We start from the raw sequence: 20490 nt of genomic DNA on the forward strand, positions 1-20490 counted from the left end.
GGTTTTGTTTCCTTGGATGCAAGAATTAAAACTATTTTGAAAAAAGCTATTGGTGTTTCACCCTCAGATTTTGCTCCCACCTGCTTTGCCCTTGCTCTGATTTAATTAACTTTTACTCACCTGAGGCTGCAGGAAGTAGTTTTGAGCTGGTCCATGGCAGCTGGAGTAGTGAGAGGTTTTGTTGTTTGATCCGATGCAATGAGTTGCTACAGGAAATGTTCAGGTGGGCTAAGCTGGACTCACAGGTGGGCAGGAGAGCCTTGTCCCTGTGCCTGGCACAGGCCGGCCCTGGCTGGGTTGGGTTTGGTGGGATTTTCCCTTCTCTTGACGCTGTGTCTGTGCCGCAGGCAGGAGCTGCCTTCACTGCTCCGTGCTGGAGCCGGGGGCGGTGGCTGAGCGTGGCCGCCCACCCTCGGGGCAGGCGCTCTGCCTGTGGAGCAGCAGGCGCTGGGGGCTTCTGGCAACATCTCTGCTGCTGTTAGGGTCTTGTGCCTGTGTGTGCTTTGGTTTAATTCTTCCCTGTGGTTTGGCCCCAATTGCCTCAAGTACCGTTTAGAGATGGGTCAGTGGCCAGAACTGGAATGGGCACATCTTCATAATGGAAGAGCATGGATGTGCTTGTGAGCTTGATGTGGGGAGAGAATGAAAGGGCCCTCCCGCCAGCTGAGGTCTGTGGGAGCAGCTGGTGGGGCGGTACTTTGCAGTGGGAACAGACATGGGATGGACATTTGGATGAGACTCACTTGCATTTGGGAAAAAAGCTGAGTCTGTGTTCTGCCAGAGTCAGTGCATGCATGGGCTATCCCAGATGGGGTGACAGGGTGGCACAGAAGTGGTTTTTTGGGGTGATGGTTGAAAGGCAAGCCTCGTATGTCCACAAGCAGCGAGTTTCTCACAGGGAGCACAAGGCAGGTTCAGGTGTGAGTTTTAAGAACAGTATGGGCAGTTAAATTTAATTTTCCCCCCTTAGCTGGGTGAGTTGTTGCTCGTGCAGCAGTGCTGCACTGACAGCAGCTCTGAGGTGTTTCCAGTCCCAGCAGAGCACTGATGGGCACTGGAACATTTTTCAGTGAATGGGTTGAGTACCTGCCTGCCTCCAGCTCAGCTGGGTCCCAGGGCCCATTTGAATCAGTTTTTACACTTGTGTTGTAAGAACTTGTGAACAGAGTAATGAGAACCCTCAGAACCCAAAAGAGGTAGTGAGGTACAGACAGATGTTGGCAAATGCAGTTACTTACCAGCCTGCATTGTCCTTCGAGCTGCTTAGCTGTGGAGTCTCAGTAGCCAGGACTTGTCTCTTTCAGCCTCATTTCTCATGGGTACAACATCCCCAGAGCTGTGTCCCTGCTCCCACATCTCCCCTGGGATGAGAGGGCCAAGTGACTCATCTCCCTGAGCACAAATGGATTCTGACAGCAGAGGTTGTGGGTCCTACCCCCTCTGGGCTGGGGTTGTGACTCTGGTACTGATTTTAAAGCCTCTGAGTCGAGCTGGTCCTGTTCTCTCCCCCCAGCTCCTGCTCAAAGGAACAGGAGTGGTGGCTACAGTGCTGTACCAACACTTTGCACCAAACAGTAAAGAAACAAAAAAAATACCTCCAAGAGTTTAAAAAGCTTTTAATGGACTGTAAGACACTAGTAAAAGAAAAATCTTGTAGGAAAGATGCACTGTAGTCATTTATTGATTGCTTTCCAGGAAATTCAGAATTTTTCTAATAGGAGCAAGTTCATTTGCAGTGAAGACTCTGCTTTGTTGTCTCCAGCACCTCAGAGGCTGCTCCCTCCTTTCCCCCCCGCCCAGCCCCGAGTTACAGATACCTGTAGGGTCAGACAGGAAACCGAGGGTACAGAGCACAGGGACAGCACTTGGCTCCAAGGGTCAGTAAGAGCAGCAGCACGGATTAGCACGGGGCACGATCCAGGACAACGCGAGGCAGGGAGAGGCTGGGCACCAGCTGCGGCCAGCCCAACCTCCTTCTACAGCTTGATCTGCTTGGAAAACGGGACATTCAACTCTGTCGGCATCCCAGGGCCTGCAGCAGCCATATCTTACCTGCGTGAGGACAGTGACAACCCCACAGGATGGGTGTGGGAGGGGAGGGGACAAGAGGAGTTCTTTAGTGGCACTTGCCATTCAGTACCGTCCATTGCCAGCAATGGCAGCTCCCAGCGCCAGTCCCAAAACCAGTGAGCAAAAATGCCAGAGGTTTCAGTGCTGGGGGAACTTCAGTTTTTATTTAAACCCCTTCCCCAAAAGCTGGTACTTTCTGGTTGTGATTCTGTCAGGTTCAGGGCCCTCAGCTCTGTATCAACAGCTGCTGTTGCAAATGATACCAGGTCTCAATTTTCCTGCCCTCTCCCCTGCCCTCAAATAGGGCTGTGATACCCTCCTCACTCCCCTTAGCTCAGCCCTCATTTGCTGCATTCCCACCTCACCGAGGCACTGGGGTTTCCACTGCAATGGAAGTTTGTGCGCTTTTTTAAAGATCAAGCCCTCACTCTTTGGATACAGTATCCCAAGTTACTCAGCTGCAAGCAGAGGCAGAGGTGGAACGGTGAATATAATATATATCTATATATATATATATATATCTATATATATATATCTATCTATATCTTTACCTTGAAAATTAGAATGTGAATGTTACAAAACCCCACTGAATTGCCAAACTGCCAACCAAACATAGAAAAAAATGATTAAAGGGATCCCATGGCTATATCCTGATGTAGAAAATGCTGTACATCCCCCACTTCCACATGTCACAGGCTTCAGTCATCTCAGTGACACAAATATGGCTGTTCTCAGCCCAAGCTTGACTAGTGACTGGGGGAAATCAATCTTTTGGCTTGGAATCCACGTTTTACAAGAACGTGGAGCAGTGATGGGGCTGGTTCTTTACTGGTTTAGCAAAGCAGTGTCCTTAGTCAACATAAAAATGACCTGAGAAATGTTACATTCCTCCAGACAGTTCATTTGGAATTCATATGTACAAAGTAGAAATAACTGCTGCGCACACACACGACACGGACACACACACGGCAGGAGGGCCCCGCGCGCCAGGACGGGTCTGTGCTGCCTCCGGCCACCTCCCCTCGCGTGGCAGACACAGCCTTGGGCACACAGATTACATTGCTCAGATTAGTTCTTTGCATTGTGTATTAATTGTACCAGTGCAATAACATTGTCAAAAAGGAGGAGCTGCTCCGAGGGCAGCTAAGGCCCTGGGCCAGATTCAGAAAAGGGTGGTTTAAACTTTTTTTTTTTAAAGCGAGGTACACGTTAAGCAGAGCTCTGTGTTAAGGGGATGGCAGCAGAAGGCATGCTTGGCTCAGCCTCTTTCTCCTCCACAGCTTTGTCCTCTGCTTCCAGCTGTTCCCCACTTTTCATGCTTTCCTGGAGCTGCTGGCGTCGCTGCACCTCGGCTTTAAGGTTTTCCAAGTCTTTTTGGCTGAAGGGGAAAGCAGGAAGGGGAGCAGACATGAGACTGGCTGTGGGAATGGTGAAGCAGGACAAGGTCACGTTCGTTCAATGGGGGAACACTGCTTGCACCTCCCTCCCCCACAGCTCAGCCATGCCTGAGCACAGCCAGGGCCCAGTTTATTGCTGCCTGGGTTTGAACAAAGAGGCACCAGGATCTGCTCTCTCAGTGGGGCTGGGGCAGAGCAGGGGCTTCACAGCCTCCAGCTGCTGATGCTGCATTTTTACTACCAATGATATTTGCAGCCTTAGAACAACAGTCTTGGCTCAGGTCACCTATTTCCACCATCATCCCAATCAAATTTTCAACTAGAAGTATAAAAGACAGTTAATAATAATAATAATAATAATAATAATAATAATAATAATAATAATAATAATAATAATAATAATAATAATAATAATAATAATAATAAGTCCTGCTGCTTGCAGTGGTCTTGATGCTAATCAAGGCCTCGATTGGGATCTTGGCTAAAACAAACAAGTCCTGGGGAGCTGGTTTGTGCTCTTTTGTGAACTAAGACAGTGCAGACTTGATTTCTAAAGGCATAACCCAGAAGAATCACTGTACCTTAGTGGAATGAAGAGAATTCCATTGATAATGTTCAGCTGCTCCAAGACACTGGCCATACTGGGAGCTGTGAACTACATCACAAGGGAAAAGAAGTTTTAGGAACCTAGAGAGGACACTGAACTGCTGAACATGTCTCTTTACCAACAGTTGAGAAAACGGCATCATTTACATTATCTATCTCTGTGTATCTGTAAGCTGGAAAGCACCATCTAGAGCTTCCCACCAGTCCCTGCAGGGAGCTCCTGCTGAACCCTGCAGGACTTCAGTTAAATACATCACAGTGCCAGCTCCAAAATGTGTTGGGTTTTCTCCCCTCCTTTAAGTATTTTAACAAGGGTAAATCCCTTAGTGATGTTTTTATGGGTTTGAGCCTCTTCACTGGCCACAAATCCCTGGACTTTTGATTCAAGGTCCTTGTTCTCCCTTCATTGCCATGAACTCGTCAGGTCTGTTGCCAGTTCTCCACAGGGAGAACACCCACACACAGAGCATTGTCCCACTGTGTCCTCCCTGCAGCTGCAACCTTCTTCCCCAGTCTGCTGGGGTACAGCCTGGCAGGGAGAGCGCCCATGGCACAGGCCGGGTACTCTGCCAGGTGTGGAGGCAGGCAGGAGCGGCTGGGTTTGGCCCAGGAAGGCCAGTCATTGCTGCTCCATGTAAGGTAAACCTGACAGCCCCTCTGTGCTCTCTGCGCAGCCTCCCCAACCACAACATCCCTGGAAGGAGAACAAAGCATCTGGTAAAAGATGACAGCATTTCTGAGGATGAGGAAACCGAAGTATTTCTGGGTTGAGCAACCTGCTGCCTGGCAGTGAGTCAGCAGCAGGGCAGGGTTGCGTGCAGGTGTGCCAGGCTCTCACCCCAGGAGCTGTCCCTGTACCCAGCTGCTTCCCCAGGCACCCTGCAACGCTGTGCTCCATCCACACAGGTGACAGACACCACCCTGTGTCTGAGCCACTGCCCTAGCAAGGGCTTCTGCCTGGGAAGGGACAACTGCTACCCCCTCCTGACAGTCCGTGTCCCTCAGGAGCAGCTGCACACAACTCCATCTGGCAGAGCACGATCCCCAGAGCTCTGGGTTACCTTCAGGGGCATGATGTTGGCATTGGAGCCGTTCTTGTAGATCTCGTTCATTGTGCGCTGCAGAGCGACCGCTTGCTGTGTCAGGTATTTCAAGTACTCGGAGCTCTCTTTGGTCTTTTCATGGTGTTCACCGAGCTGATGGGAAATGGGAAAAAGAAAAGGTTCAACATCACAAGTGAGAGCAGGACCCAACCCAGGGAACACACCCGGCTGCTGCCAGCTCAGCACCCCTACAGGAACTCAGCAAAATGGATTTTACCTGCCTTGGCATTCAAAAAGTAAAACAGTTCCTCTGGGAACCTTCTTATCAACATTTCACATTTTCATCAAGTGGGAGCATATTTGCTGGGTGAGCAGCATTCCCTGCACTGGGCTCTTCTTCCAGGAGCAGCATCCCCCCACCTGGACCAGTATTCCAGCATTCCTCACACTGGGCTGTGCCCTCAGCCGGCTCAGCTGAGTCACCCCGTGCAGCCACAGACCTGCTCAGACAGCCCCGGGCTGGGGCAGGAGTTTCACTGAGCAGCAGCCTGAAAGCTCAGCAGGCTGAGAGCTCACTACCAAACCAGTTTGGAGCTGGTATTTAAAGACTAGTGGCACAAAACATGAGAAGAGATCAGTTTTTTCCAAGCCCCACCAGAACGTGGGGCCATGCCACAAGAGAAGTGCTTGTCCAGCCATGGGTGGAGCGTGGACACATTTGCAGGAAGCTGAGCAAAGACTCTGGCATAGCAGTGGGCAGTTACTGCACAGGGCAGCAATTCTGCCCTGGCCCTACAAGGACTCCCTGGCATCTGCTCCGAGCTGTTTGTAGGAAAGGCCTCCCCAAGGCCCAGGCTGGGCACTGGTTTGCAGCAGAACTGCTCAACTCTGGCCCTGCAGTGACAGCTCACAAGTGCACGGTGGGGCCACTCCTCACCTGATTCTTGTAGATGGTGTAGCCTTCCTTCTCATGCTGCAGAGCCGACCGGAACTCTGCTTTGCTCTCGTACACTCGGGCAACCAGGTGGTGGCTGAGGGAAGGAAAAGGGCTGAGTCACTTCTCTGAAGAAGAAACATTTCTGTGCTACAGTGAGCGTGACTGTGCCATCGGTGTCTGCGCTGAAAGTCTTAACACACGTGTCAAAGGAGACTGAATGCAGCACCCTGGGAGTTACTTCTTCCCAGCCCAGCTGAGGATTCAAATACTACACTAATTAGTTGGATTTTAGCTGGAATGCTGAGAAGTGACCTACAGAGGTAAAGACTGAGCTGGGCATCTTCTGTCCTGCACCCAGGAACGCTGAAGGCCACAACAGTGAACTGAAGGGAGAGGCAGATCCGTGGAATACCTTGGGGCTGGATTTATTAACTGGAGAGGAAGGCTGCAGCCCTCAGGCAGAGCCAGGCCTGAGTCCTCTGGGCTCTCGCCAGCTGGGAGAGCTGACTTGGCTTGGACTGTTGGCCTTAGTGCTTCTGGAATGAAAAAGAAATTGCTGGGTTTGGCAGTGTTTCCCTGTGGGAGGAGACGGGTCTCTCTAAGCACCCCAGTGCCACTGAGGGACAGCTGAAGAGTCTCTGGAGCCTGCACATTCATCAGCCACTGGAAAACAAGGCAGGCTCTTGCAGGTGTTTAATCAGGTTGATTTGCAGCCTGATGGACAACAGATGGCTGCAGTGTGGCAGCAAGAACTGGGAGTGGGCCATGCCTGGCTGACAGAACCAGTTCTGCACTGAAGGACAGAGGGCATCCAGCACAGCAGCAGTGGGCACTGGGAGCAGATCCTACAGGTGTCACCAGTCCCAGCTCCCTTGGGAACACACAGAAACCACTCAGGGTTTTTATTCAAATACAGAACTTTATGGCAAAAGACAAAAGCACATTAAATGATTCTCAAAGATCCCTCTCTGAGGGCTGGAACAATTAAACATGAGCATTTAACATACTGTCCCTGTCTCCCAGTGTAATTCCCTTACCGGCTCTCCAACCTTTACTTCCCACATACATTTTTCTATTGAGAGTCCACAGGGACCAGGCTTATCTTGACAGAGTTTTGAGCAAGCAGCATCACAGCAGATCTCCCCATTAACCTTAAGAACAATGGATCTCCATCTTTTGAAATAAACTTGGATACTGCACCATGACCTTGGCTCTGGGACAAGACTGAATATGCAGTTCTCAAGCCCAGACCCTCCCATGTGAGTGCTCAGTGAGTGTGCTTGCTCTGACAGCAGTGACCCAGCCCAGCACCCCACCCTGCCTCACCTCAGTGCAACCTTCAGAGACTTGGAGCCGTGGTACTTGGAGCTGATGGCCAAGGCGTTCTCCAGGAACCGCAGGGACAGGTCATACTCCATGACCCCATGGAGCACCAGGCCAATGTTGTTCTGTACAGAGAACCAAGCAGGCATTGGGAAAGACACACTGACACTGCAGTTCCTGCTCTGTGAACAGTGGGACCCCACAGGTGTGTCACTGCCAGAGGGGCTGTGACCCTGGCCAGTCCCTGCAGCAGTAACACGGGACAGGGACCATTGTCCCCCATGGATCAAACAATCCAGGCACAAGGGAGGTAACAAACTCTCCAGTTTATGCCAGTGCAACAAGAACACAATAAACAAAGGAGTTTTCCTAAGGATTACAGGTCTCAAAACCATCTGCAGTGTCCCAGTGCAGAGCTCAGCACAGAGGCTGACCCTCCCAGCTAAAGTGTCAAACTCCTTTTTTCCTTCATCTCATGGCACCAACTAGCAACAACCAGGGAGGAAAAGCACTGCCTAAATGCTTTAAACAGCCATCATGTGGGCATCTTAAAGGCCAAGAGGTTTCTCAGAGATTAGGAACTTGAAGATTCCTAAACAAATTACTTACATCTAAGAGTGCCATTTCTGGGTGATCCTCCCCAAATACCAACAGCATGAGGTAGCGTGCACGGTACAGCAGGTTCAGTGCTGTTGAGAGTTGGCTGTTTGCAAAGCAGTACAGAGCCAGGTGCATCTAGGACAAGAGAAGGGACCCAGCATTAATCTAAAATAAACTAATCTCTACACGCCTTCCTTAGCTGCACATGAATAAGAAGTCTTCCTCACTGGTTGAAGAAGGACTTCAGTCACTTTGAAATGATGCACAGTACCACTGAGGTGTTCCTGAGGACACAGCACTGAGGAAGCTGTGTGTTTTATTTCAGTTTCTCTTAACACCCCTTGCAGAGTATTTCCAACCTGACTTACATATGTATGTCATATTCTGACTCTGTTTTGGAGGGGATTCTTTCCTCTTTTAATTTCTGACATAAGCCCAGGGCCGAAGCGAGGAGAATTAATATATCTAAATAAATATGCAGCAGACAAACACTAGAAACCTAGGGTAAGCAGGACAAACGGTGAGCACACAGGACACACTCAGCTTTTCACTTTGCAGGATCATAAAAGATGATGAAATGGAGAATTCTGGAAAGAAAGCTGTAGAAGAGAGGAAAATGCAACTTTTCCAGCTGCAGACATGAACTAAGGCTCTCAGACTGCAGCCAGACCCCTGGGGTGCTGCTGCTCCCCCAGCTCCCCATACTCACATATTCTTGGATGGTGTTGGGGTGTTCGATGCCCAGGACCCTCTCGCTCATTAGCACCGCTTTCTGCTGATTGCTTAAGGCCTGAACAGAACAGAACCCAGGGCAAGTCACACCACGCTGTGAGCTTGAGCAAGCACGGGGAAGGACTGAGAGCACTGAGGAGATCCCCTCAGAGCCCCTGCTTACCTCTGAGTAATCTCCCATGATATAGTTGAGCCGAGCTAGCAGCCTCAGGCAGGCACAGATTTCTACATGCATAGCACCATACACATTGTTGAACAGGTTTAAGGCTTCATTGATGAGCTCACAGCCCTCCTTCAAGAAACCTGAAAAGAAAGTATCTCCATATGTATATACATATTAAAGAACCTCTAACACTGCTGGAGACAGGAAGTGAGACCAACGGTGGGATACACAGACACAGGTCACTGCCCTGGGCACAGGACATCACTGCCCTGAGCCATCCTTGCTCATTGCTGGTGGCTTTATAGCCGGAGATGATCTTGGACACCAGGGTTGGCAGCAGTGTCCTGGTGGCCATGCCCCAAATACCCTGCTCTTCCCATTATCAGGGATCATCAGGAGAGGCAGAGGCACATGGGGTCTGTACCTTGCTGAACTTTTGCTTGCCCGCTCTGGAAGAAGTGGAAAGCATCGGAGGCTTTGGGGTTTACATGCTTCACTACGGGGAAGATGTTAAGAATATCCTCTTCTGTGAAAGTGGGCTTGTGCCTGTTGTCGAAGTTGTACTCCTTCAGCAGGATCTGGAGGGACCAAAAAGAGTGGAGGGCACAGTTACCACTTCCATAGGCACTTGGCAAGAAAAGGGGCAAAATTCTGAATGTGGAATCACAGTCAAAACATCTCCTGTACCATGACCTGGGACAGAAGTCTCCAAGGTCAGATGTAGGTGTGCACCACCACCTGTACATGGCAAAATGGCACCATGGTGACAACACTGAACCCGTGACAGGGGAGCTCCTCCAGCTGTTGTCCCACAGCCCACAGAGGAGTGAGAAGGGAGTGCAATTGTACTGAGGCTAGCTGTTCTTCCAAGGAACATGCTAGCAAGTTTATTACTCTAAGAGTGAACTGGACCAGAAATCTGTTTCTCAGAGCTGGGACCTGTATTCCAACATGTACACCACAAAGACCCTTTGGGGCTCTGCTGTGCCTGCAAAACACATTGCATTTACTCCTCATGTTCCTCCATACAGGACATGATGGCAAGGGAGGGAGGATGTGGATCTTACCTGGACTCCAGTTTTGAGGGAGATTTCACGGAGCAGGGTGATTTTCTGTAGATTATACACTTCAGCTGCTTGGTCAGCATTCTCACTGCAGAAAGTACACACAAGCTTCAGCTCTCAGGGGAGTTTCTGCTCAAGGCCATTGCTGCATTGTGGGTATGTGAGGCACAGGTCCCTGTACAGCCAAGTCTAACCCAAACCAAGGACTAACCCTGCAGAGTTTGCCCACAGTCTGTGAAAGCCTCCAGAGCACAGCAGTGCTTTTACAGAAATCCTGTGTGTTCTCAAAGCCCACTGCGGTGTTTGGGCTGAGTACCTTCAGCTCTTGGTGAGGAGCGAGCAGTCCCTGTCACGAGGGGATGATCATTCTCCAACTGCCAAAAGTTGGCTTTTCTCTTGGGCCACTTCATTGAGAGTGCTATACTGGAAGCACCAATGTGCCCCTTCCTTATTCCCCATCTCTGCTCATGTACAGGAGCAGTTGTCCTTTTTTCTGGAGCCGAAGCTCCCTTCAGCCTAAATCACTCTTGATATAGACAAGTATCTTCTGACTCTATTACTTCTGCTTCTCACCTTCTGATCCTTTCTGTACCCTTAGGAAAGGTTTACCTTCCTCCTCTGCTTTTCATGGCTGCCTTTGCATCATAGGTTTCATCTGATTCCAAGTCTCACTTCCCCATTCCTACTCTTTGCCCAATCTCTTTCCATTAAAGATCTGTTTAAGTCCCTCAAGGGTACAAATTTTATGCAAACAGAAAGCAAATAAAAAAGGGAGGTCCTGTTAATGAAGAAGAGCTACAGAAGTTTGGTGAATCCAGGGACAAGCCAGGGTCACCTGCTCCACTTACCATTCAAGACTGAAATCAAAATAGTTCTTTGCTTCTGAACAAATATTCTTCCATAGCTCCTGAGGGGTCATGCTTGCCCAAGCAGTGTTATCAGCATTGCCAAGGTTCCTGTTTTTCCGTTTCTTATTCCTCTTCTTGGAGACCAGCTCATCAGCTGGCAGATGGGCAATGGGATTTGGGAAGGAGCTCAGAAAACAATTCAGGAAGTGACTGATGGCAGCAGATAAACCTGACAGCTCCACACCCTACAGGGAAACACCAGAGTCAGTCAGGAGAGACACCTGCCATCCCACAGCACTGCTCCAGCCCTGAGCCTCACACACACCCAGTCCTACACAAACAGGGCCACCTTCCACGACAGGGACAGGAAGGCAGCGTGTCCAAGTGGCACTAGCACAGACAACGTAGGATTAAGTGTGTGCCTACACACAGGAACGTAGTGCAGGCATGTACGCTTCAGGTTGCTACCTGGGACAGAGAGAGCAGAGAGTGCAAAGGTTTTGGCACTGGAACCAAGCCACGTGTATTGCTAGGCTGTGTGTGAATACAGCCTACCAGGATATGTAGTGTTGAGTCAATTAAAAAGGCTTCTTAGAAGGGCAAAAGCAACACTGTTTAAGAGGAAAAAGTACTACAAGGAAAACAAGCTGTGATTTCACTTTTTAAAAGCCTCCAACACAATGAGAGTGAGGATCTGGGGAGGAAAAGCATGAATGATTGCTCTCCGGGAAAGCTTTCTTCAAGTGGGAACTTGTTTTCCCTTACATACGGGCCTGTACCTATTTCAGTGCTAATGAGCTTGTACTTCTCGTTGCCATGCAACCCCAGGAACTGCCTAATGAGAGGAGAACCCCAAACAGCTCTGTTTGTGGAAAAAAGTCATTAGGGAGGACATACGAGGCAAGAGGTCAGATTGCAGGTCATACCTGGAGGTACGTCTTGAAGATGTGTTTGGCTGATCGAGTGATCAATTCACTGATTCCAATTTTCTACCCAAAGGAATAAAGAACAGACTGAGTGCATTGACAAGAATATGGAAAAATACACCGGGCTTTTGAAATGGTCTTTTAGCAAGATCTGCAGAAGAGACACTATTCTCCCTGCAGCAAGGGAGCTTAGTGTATCTATTCTCTATTCAAACAGAACTGCAAAAGCATTTGACAGCCCTCCTGGAGCCAGTGAGGAGCCCCTGGCACCTCTGTGCCCACAAGCCACGGGTGCAGCTCAGCACAGCTCCAGCAATGCTTCAGGGGCAGCCACAGCCCAGCCCCTGCCTGCTCCTGGGCAGCCACACAACACTTCAGAGTCTGATCCAAAGCCCAGATGTGTCTTAGAGGCTTAAAAAATACATGGCTGAAAATCCAACTGTGTTAATTACTATTACATTTGGGAATCCCTGAAGCAATTCTCTACCCCAAAAGATACTTACAGTTCCTAACACTATGAAATCCATTAAGGATTTGGAAAAAAAACCTCCCCAGCCACCACTTACAGGTCCTCCTCCTCCCCTGTTCTTGAAGCTGTATATTTTTACACAGAGAGAACAACTGGCCAAGTGGGAATCTCCTTGGGACAAATGATGCCAGAGTGGTTTGAACTGTCTGATGTTAAGCCTGATGCTTACAAAGATGTGATCCAGCTGTGCATGGCCGGGGGTCTTGGTGATGAAGTTGATCACCTTGCCCAGGTAACGCATGTTGATGCCCCTCTGGTGCATGGCCTCAGCCAAGGTCGCCCCATCCATGGGGAGCACCGTGTGATCCAGGCAGTCCTTCACCTGCAGGGTACGGACAGACTTTGGTTACTGAAGACAAACACAAAGGAAAGAACTTTCATTTAAAAAAATATTAAACCCCCCCCCCCAGGAGGCAGGACAGGCATTCCCCAATGCCACTTCAGACACCTCCTTACCTGGGGCTGAGGGTTGCCCTGAAAGGAGGCCCTGACCCCAAACAAGACTCTTTTGGTGGGTAACACCTGCTGTAACACCAGGGACCACCGTGGTAACACAGGCAGGGGGGACACCTGCAGTAGCCAGCCCAGTCTGGGCCAGGTCCTTACCACTGGGGCCAGTTTCACTCCTCTGTCTCAGCAGGGAAGGAGCAGCACTACACTCTCTCAGAGGCAAAACAACTCCTACCTGTGCAACTAGCAGGCTGACCCTTCTTTAAGGGCTTCACAGTCACTAATTGCCATTTCCAATTAAAAGAGTACGTGGAGCTGTGCACACGTAGCTGATAAGGACAAATGTCACTTGCATGTTAAGTTGTGCTGCAGTGCTGATAAACAGTTGTTTAATTCACGTCATGGAGCAACACCAGCTCCTCTCTGATATGCACAGGACTACCTGCTACAGCAGCTGGTCTGCAACCTGCTCTCACACAGGCCTGTGCAGTGTTTTGGGTTTCTATACTGGAGTATCAACTACCTTGTAATCTACAATCACCAAGCCCTTTTCTGACTCACTTACCTACTTTTTGTTTAAAGATTGAATAGCTGGTTCTGAAGGCTGTGCTGACTACGGAATTAGTGGATTTAGAGTTCAGAAGAAACTTTCCAACAAGGAAAACCCTCTTGTAACACAAGACCAACAACTCCTGGACCTCTCAGAGTAGAGCTCATGAATTCTCCCCTGCCAGTTCCAGTGCCTGCTCTGACAGCTGCATAAGCCATCAATTCAGCAAGCATCCCAGAAGGGAGAAACTGGGATTTCTTACGTGGCCAGGTGCATGGGTAATGTCCAAAATGCTTAAGACTTACAGAAGGAGTTTTTAATGACTGCTATTAATTAAAACAATTTCCCAGTTCACTTCAAATTATTAGTCACTGACTGAGTCACAGCCAGGGTCAGCTAAAACAATAAGCTGAAGGATGCCCAGGGCTAGGGAGGATGGCTTATGTGCTCTCTATTGTCCCAAACTCTTAGCAATAGCTTTAATTACCAGTGCCAAATTTTTTTTGTTGGATTGAGATGAGAAAATTGTGCCATGATGTAAGATGGGCAAAGGAAAACCCCTCGTGCCTTGCACGCAATGCTCATGCTGTTCACCCTGTGGTCCCCCAGCAGTGCCAGAGCCTGCAGCTGCTCAGGTAAAGCTGCTGTCCCAGTGGTCACCAGCTTGCTCAGAGCAGCCAGGCTCTGAGGGCAGCATCACTACTGGCTCTGGGCTCCTTACCAAGCCTGGGATCTGGCAGGACAGCAGGAACGCAGCAGCGTCCTTCAGCAGCTGCTTCTGATCCTGCACCTCCTCTCTGCTCGACTCCGGGAAGCGAACACCTGGGAGAGGACAAGAGAAAAAACATCAACCACAGCAACTCACAGAAACCTAACTGTCTCCCTGGAATGCTGGATGCTTCAAAAACTTATCTCAAACTATAAATGTTTTGATGGGAAGACCATTGGCTGCTGTGTTCAGGCAGTGGCTGGAATTGCTCAAACTCAATGGTTTGGCCATTCTCCTGCAATGTGCCTGCACACTGCCCCAGTATTCACCCCAATATGCACTCTGGGAGCTTCTCAATTTCCCAATAAAAACTATGGCTCCAAGTAATGGAAATTCATGCCTGTGCCTGATGTGTGCATGTAAAAGGGCACTGTGACTGCTCACTGAAATGTTACTACAACAAACCCAGCCCTTCACTGAGGTCCTGACATCAGTCGTTCAACTACAAGTGTTATTTTTTGTGAAAACTACCACATGAGGATCAAATTTGATTTTTTCCCTCCCTCTGCTTCTTTTCACATGGTCTCACAGCTGGGATGCTGGAGAATCACAGGAGGATTCTTGGCAGCAACCCACAGCCCTCCCCCGGGGGTGGGAGAGGCTCCCCTTGGCTGCCCTTGGCAGCTCCAGCACTGCAATCCATTGCTGCTTCCTCTCTTCTGCATCTCCGTGCTTCACAGAGGGCCCTGCGCCCTGCCCAGCCTAACAAAACCAGCAACAGTCTTGGCCTCAGCACAGTGTTGATCTGCAGCTGGCTGGACACAGCCACCCTCGGAAGGGCTGGTCCCAGCTCTGAGTACCACGTACCTGGTGAGAAAATATCTGGGTTAAACCGAATATCAAATGATGTGTCACTAATGGAGCCTACAGCCTTGCAAGCATTCCGAATCACTTCTCTGCTTTTGGGATCCACTGGAGCAGGAAAAAAACAGAACACAAATGAATGTGGAGCTCAGGAAATGACATTCCTAGCTATTAAATTAAGTTTTGTTACTAAAAACAGCAATGATGGCACATTCTAAAGAAATCCATTATAAAAACAATCAATTGTAAAGGAGAATGGCTGCAAAGTCTGAATAAGGGAACATAAGATGACCCAAAAATCCCATGGATATCCCCACCTCCAAGCACATGCACTCAGAAATGCAAGCCTGGGGTTCCCAAAGGTGCCCGTGCACTGCTGGCCTCCTGCCTGGCCCCAGCCCTCCCCTGCACTCCAGAGGCCAGCCTGGCCAGGCTCTCGCTCCCAGGGAAGAGTTGAGGGGCTGGGGGCCTTGCTGGGTTCAGACACCTCAGTCCCCCTGCCTGCAGGGGCGAGTCATGCATCAGGGTGTGAGCAGCTCTAACAAAGAGGCCAGGCAACACAGACAGGCAGCCAGTGCTTGTCCTGTTTAACCACCATCAGTCACCCCAACCAGCCCAGCCTGGCGCAGCTCCCACCAGCGCCAGCCCAGCAAGGTACTTACCTGTTCCATCGTCGGACGCGATGGTCTCCGCGAGCTCCTTCACCTGATCCAGCCCAGTCACGCTGTCCTCCATCTTCCCGTCCTCTGACTCAGGCCTCTCGCTGTCTGCCGCGCCATTCTCTGCAGAGGCTCCATTTTCCAGCGCAGCTGAGCTCTCCTGCTTGTTGGCTTTCTGCTGCATCAGCTGCAGTGCAGCCAGCTTCATGAATAAGAGATACCTGCAGCAAAGGGAAAGGGCAGTTCAGCACAGCAGAATCCCAGAGCGCCACACGTCTGGAACGTGTCCCACCCCCTGAGCTCCCCTGCCTTGCCAGCACCAAGTGACCCAAACGTCCCACCACAAACACGCCTACAGCAGCGCCCACAGGATTTTTTCCAGCCTCTAGAAACAAACATAACTTTCGGGACATTGGGAAAGCCTTAAAAAACAGCATAAATCCTTCCCGTTCCCTAGCCATCAAGTGGAAAGGACGCCTGCAGGGAAAGAACTTCTAGATGTTTGGACAGGAATCAACAATAATAGATCTGGACACTAAAACACAAACCATCTCTTTCCCTGGCTCCCTGTTGAAATCCCTACTGTTCTCACCTCTTGTTAATTAAGTTCCTCTATAGGGCAATTAGCTGCTCACTTCTGGGAGCTCTGTTGGGATGTTCCCAGGACAGTGCAGCAAGGTCCTGACTTGAACCATGACCAGATGCACGTGGAGGAAGGGAGAAGCTCTGCTCACCTGTGTTCTACAAAGGCATCAACAAGCTCTTGACGAAGACAGCAAAGCTTGTGTCTGTGCTGCTTGGGGAACCCCATTTTCTTACATTCCTCTGGCATCTCCTCCCCTTCAACAGGCAAGAAATTTAGATCTGGAGGGAAAGTGCGTAGCAGGTCCAGGATGTAGTGACGCCCATCGTTGCCAATAATGCCTTTGCACTCTACTGAGGAGCACAGCTCCACCTCCTCATTCTTGTCGTTGAGAACTTTGTGCTTCTGGATCTTCAGTGGCCTGCTGGTCTTCTCCAGCAGCTCCAGGTACTTGGGGTGTGACACAACTGTCTTGCCAAAGTCTATTGACCCATATATGACACTCTGTTCCTGCTCCCGCTCCAAGATGCCAGGGATAATAGACTGAGCTGTCACCCTGTAGCCTCTGTAATCCACCACGACAGTCCCCAGCGTGTACAGCCCTTCCACATCCACAGCGTTGTAGGTCCGCACACCATTGAGATCATTGGTGGGAGCCACGTAAGCAGCCACGTCTCCACCAAAGTCCTTGTAGTGGTCACGGACGTCAAAGCCCAGGCTGAAGAAAATGTTGTTCCAGATGAACATCTGCATCTTGGTCTCCTCGCTGGGGTTGATGGCCATGACATTGCCATCAATGACAGCCATAGCACCTCGCGTTGCTGCTGCAGTGAAGTCACTGTGAACCTGGAGGCACATGGAGAGAAAGCAGGGTCAGGATGGCCCCCCGTGCTCTGAAAGCTCCCTGCAAATTTTTCCTTTGCTCCTCTCCTCCCAACAGCCTTTCAGCAGGCAGGCAGGTCACTGGCTTTTACTGTTGTGAGCCAGGCTAATGGCTTCAATACAAGTCCCAGGAGCCAGAACACAGGCAGCAAAGAAGGGGCTGTGTGAGGAGCTGCCTGCATATCCCAAAATTACCTTGAAAATGGCTCGTTCTCTCAGCAGCCTCTCAGGCAGGTTCTTGCGTGGCAGCTCCCGTGTGGTCTGCAGCTCCTCATTCCAGTCTCTGGTCTGAAAGAGGGAGGGAAAGCCTTGTGGGATGCAATGCATTGTGTGGGAAGGGGCTGGCAAGGCAGCATTCCTGCTTCACAAGGTATTTTGGGAGAGAAGGAAGGGGCAAGAATTCAGGTTGCTGTGGGGCTCAGAGGAAGTGACTTAGCAGCAGGAATGAACACAGCTCGAGAGGGGACTTTATTCAACAGCAGTTTGGGACAGATCTTGCATCAGCCCAGCCAGTGCAGGGGCACTGAAGGGGCAGCACAGTGCAGGTGTCATTAGCCAGTGCTGTGGGCACACTGCAGGCACGTGCTGCCCACGGCTGGCCATTGCTGCCCTGCAGCACTTTGTGCTAGAAAGCTGCAGCTGAAGCATTTGGAGCAGTCTGCTCAGAGATACAAGAGCTATTCCAGGCCTGAATGGCATGAGGAGTGGTCTGCCTCCTGTGTAGTGGCACTCTTCAGAGAAGGGACATGGAATTTATAAACACCCGAGCAGGAGCTGCTCCTCTCAGTCACTTCTGTGCTCATGGACCTGCAGCCTGAGCAGCACAGCCCCTGTAGTCAAGGGCATTGTGAAGAACAAGGACTCCTGCAAGTTTTCCTTTGATGATCAAAACCCCCAACAAATAACAGAGGTTACTTTTTGGAAGTTAACTTGTTCTTGGCACAGCTGGCAGCAAAGTCTTGCCAGTGTCATCAGGCAAAGCAAGACCAGTACCTGTCCAGGTATGTGCTCCTCGTAGCCCAGCCTGGAGGTGTAGGCGTCCTCTGCCCGGACACAGTCCATGGCGTGCTCTGCCTGCGGGGCCGTCCAGCTGTACACTTGGAAAGGAGTGGCTATCCTCTCAAAGGGGTGTCTCTGAACCCTAGTTTGGGACAAACAACAATTACACATTTATAAAGGAAGAATCCTTTCTATTCCAAGAGAATTTTCCCTGTGCTTTCGCACTGGTCCCTACAGGTCACGATGCAACAGCGGCGCGCAGTGGAAACCCAAGCACCGCCGAAGGTCTCTCGTGTAATCTGGCTGCTCTCAGCAGGGGCTGGGGGCTCATCTGTAGCTACTTCTGGCCCAAGAGGCAACACAGTACAGCCATTTTTAAATGGCCAGATAGGTCACAGTGGTGCGGGAGGCCACTGCCAATTTCAGCCCTCATCTAGTGTCACTTTCATCTCCTTAATGAAGCAGGAGCAGAGCTCCCGAACACAATGTGCCTATCAATCCACACCCTGCTGAGCCGAGGCAGTTCATTAAGTGACTCTGAAGAATGACAGGCTTTTGCACAGGACCCACTGTCCTGGAGCAGAACAAATGGTCCCTGCAGCAAGGACAGGAGAATCAAACAATGCCTTATTGTTGTGTTATGATTATAGGAGCTAGAGGAAATTACAGAATATTAGCATGCACAGACATGTTTAAAATAACCAACCTCTTGCCACTGTAAGCCTTACAAAGCCCTCTTGTGTTACTTTCACTGATATTTATGCTTCAGTCTTTTGTGGATCAGGGAGATCCTCAGAGTGCTGCCCTGTTGTTCAGTCAGGTGCTCTGGTCCTTGCAGCTTCCCCTGACGTGTCCCAACCACCCACCACTACATGAGCTCAGAGAAGCAGGTACTGCAATCCCTGCTGCACCGGTGGCATCCAGCTCCCCAGAACCAGCTCAGCCTCCCCAGCTTCACACTGGGCTGCTCAAGGAGCTAGAGAGGAAGAAGCGCTGCTACCGTTTCTTCTGCAGAGCAGAGAAGTTTTTTTTGAAGGTAGGGCTGATCTGGTTAAGTAGTTCCACCAAGGAATGACTGAGAAAACTAGGGTTTGCAGGTTTGGGATTGAAGTTGTATGCAGTAGACCTGCAAGAGAAAAAAAAAAAAGACACAGTCAAAAACCACTGTCATACCTGAAACTTTCCACACTCTAGGAACGTGGAACATGACCAAGAGCTCTTCATACCTGCACACTGTCAAAGGCTGCACCATGTGCCCTTGCCTGTGGGACAGAGACCATGGGGCAAAGAGGCAGATGGGCAGCAAGGACCTTATCCAGTCTCCCCACAGCCAGTAACCCTGCACCTGTCCCTGATGGTTTTTAAATTTAGACCTTTTTCAGCCATTCCCAGGCTCAAGAGAGGCTTCTATTTTTATAGCTGGGAAGGACTGATTTCACAGAACTTCCGGAACACACCAAAGGTGCCTTTGCTTAACAGAGAAACCCCTCAGCACAGCCACTCCAACAGGCATAGCCACAACAGCTCTCACAGTTACCATTAGAAAAACAAAAAAAGAAATTATTTGTAGTCAAATCTGCACCCAGCTCAGGGAGTTCTGACAAGCTGTGCCTTTGCTTCAGGGCAAAATGAGATAGTTGCAATAGTCAGGAAGGAATTTCCTCCCAACTGAAAATGCTCTAAATAGCTGATGACATTATGGGACGTTTAAACTTTCCCTAAAGCATCAGGCATTTAGCCACTGTGGAAAAGTGGTACCAGGCATAACTGAACAGCCCAATCCAGTATAGCAACTCCCACAAACCCATGTGAGCAGCGAATTAAAATAGGCTGTTTCTGCCACAGGAAAAAAAAAAGGGCTGCAACTGTTTGTTTATGAGTTGTTTTCCAGTTGGCTGCTGCGGGGCAGGACAGGAAGAATCTCAGTTACTCACTGATTCAAGTAGAATCCCCGTGTGGAGGCCGTGATGCTGACGTGCCGATCCTCCACAGTGATCACGTACAGATACATGAGGTCCCCGTGCATCTTGCGGTTCCCGGGCGGAGGGTTCCAGCCACTCATCGTCAATACTTTTAGGCACTGCAAAGGCTACAGCAGAACACAACACAAGCAACTCCTGTCAGCAGGAATTCATTTCTTTGAGTTAGAGTCACTCAATGTAGATGCCAGATCCCTTTTACCTGCTGCCCTTGCTCGATTCCAGAAACAGAGCTTACAAACGCACCTGGTCTCCCGAGCACAGCCTCCCGAGCCCTCTGCAGTCCACCAGTTTGCCTTTCACACCACGAGACACGGGTGAAAGCAGACACCCTGGGCCTTTGGGCTGCTGTACTTGTTTTCAAATGGCAGCTTCTAAACCAGAATCCGAGTGGGAGGGCATGGGAAAGCTAAGAGCAATCTGTAGTGACCTGCAGATCCTGTCTCCAGGACTTTGCAGAGGAATGCTGCTTCCCTTCTCTGCCACCCATCCCAGCAAGCCTGGCCCTTCCACACTCTGCAGATGTCCAGACTCCATGTCCAGTGTTTTGCACACCAGCTCCTGGACTTTATTCTTT

The 20490-nt window shown here is 50.1% G+C and overlaps 1 protein-coding gene across 2 annotated transcripts in view; it reads right to left on the bottom strand.

Annotated features, from left to right (window-relative positions):
- Positions 1–1599: 1599 nt before the first annotated feature.
- The window catches only part of CLUH (clustered mitochondria homolog), a 33195-nt gene continuing 14304 nt past the window's right edge, over positions 1600–20490 (bottom strand). For both annotated transcript variants that reach the window (XM_036394990.2, XM_036394992.2), the window contains exons 6-26: positions 19869–20023; positions 18935–19060; positions 17929–18076; positions 17131–17223; positions 16205–16899; positions 15474–15691; positions 14815–14919; positions 13960–14060; positions 12408–12560; positions 11710–11772; positions 10784–11028; positions 9939–10023; positions 9296–9449; positions 8872–9011; positions 8686–8766; positions 7986–8111; positions 7380–7501; positions 6054–6147; positions 5135–5269; positions 4049–4122; positions 1600–3448 (exon numbers count right to left, since the gene is read on the bottom strand). In XM_036394990.2, the coding sequence (XP_036250883.1) occupies positions 3280–3448; positions 4049–4122; positions 5135–5269; positions 6054–6147; positions 7380–7501; positions 7986–8111; positions 8686–8766; positions 8872–9011; positions 9296–9449; positions 9939–10023; positions 10784–11028; positions 11710–11772; positions 12408–12560; positions 13960–14060; positions 14815–14919; positions 15474–15691; positions 16205–16899; positions 17131–17223; positions 17929–18076; positions 18935–19060; positions 19869–20023 (3282 nt within the window). In that variant the 3' untranslated portion in view covers positions 1600–3279. The remainder of the gene's footprint in view (positions 3449–4048; positions 4123–5134; positions 5270–6053; positions 6148–7379; positions 7502–7985; positions 8112–8685; positions 8767–8871; positions 9012–9295; positions 9450–9938; positions 10024–10783; positions 11029–11709; positions 11773–12407; positions 12561–13959; positions 14061–14814; positions 14920–15473; positions 15692–16204; positions 16900–17130; positions 17224–17928; positions 18077–18934; positions 19061–19868; positions 20024–20490) is intronic.

The sequence above is a fragment of the Molothrus ater genome, chromosome 21, assembly GCF_012460135.2.
Source record: "Molothrus ater isolate BHLD 08-10-18 breed brown headed cowbird chromosome 21, BPBGC_Mater_1.1, whole genome shotgun sequence".
NCBI lineage: Eukaryota > Metazoa > Chordata > Aves > Passeriformes > Icteridae > Molothrus > Molothrus ater.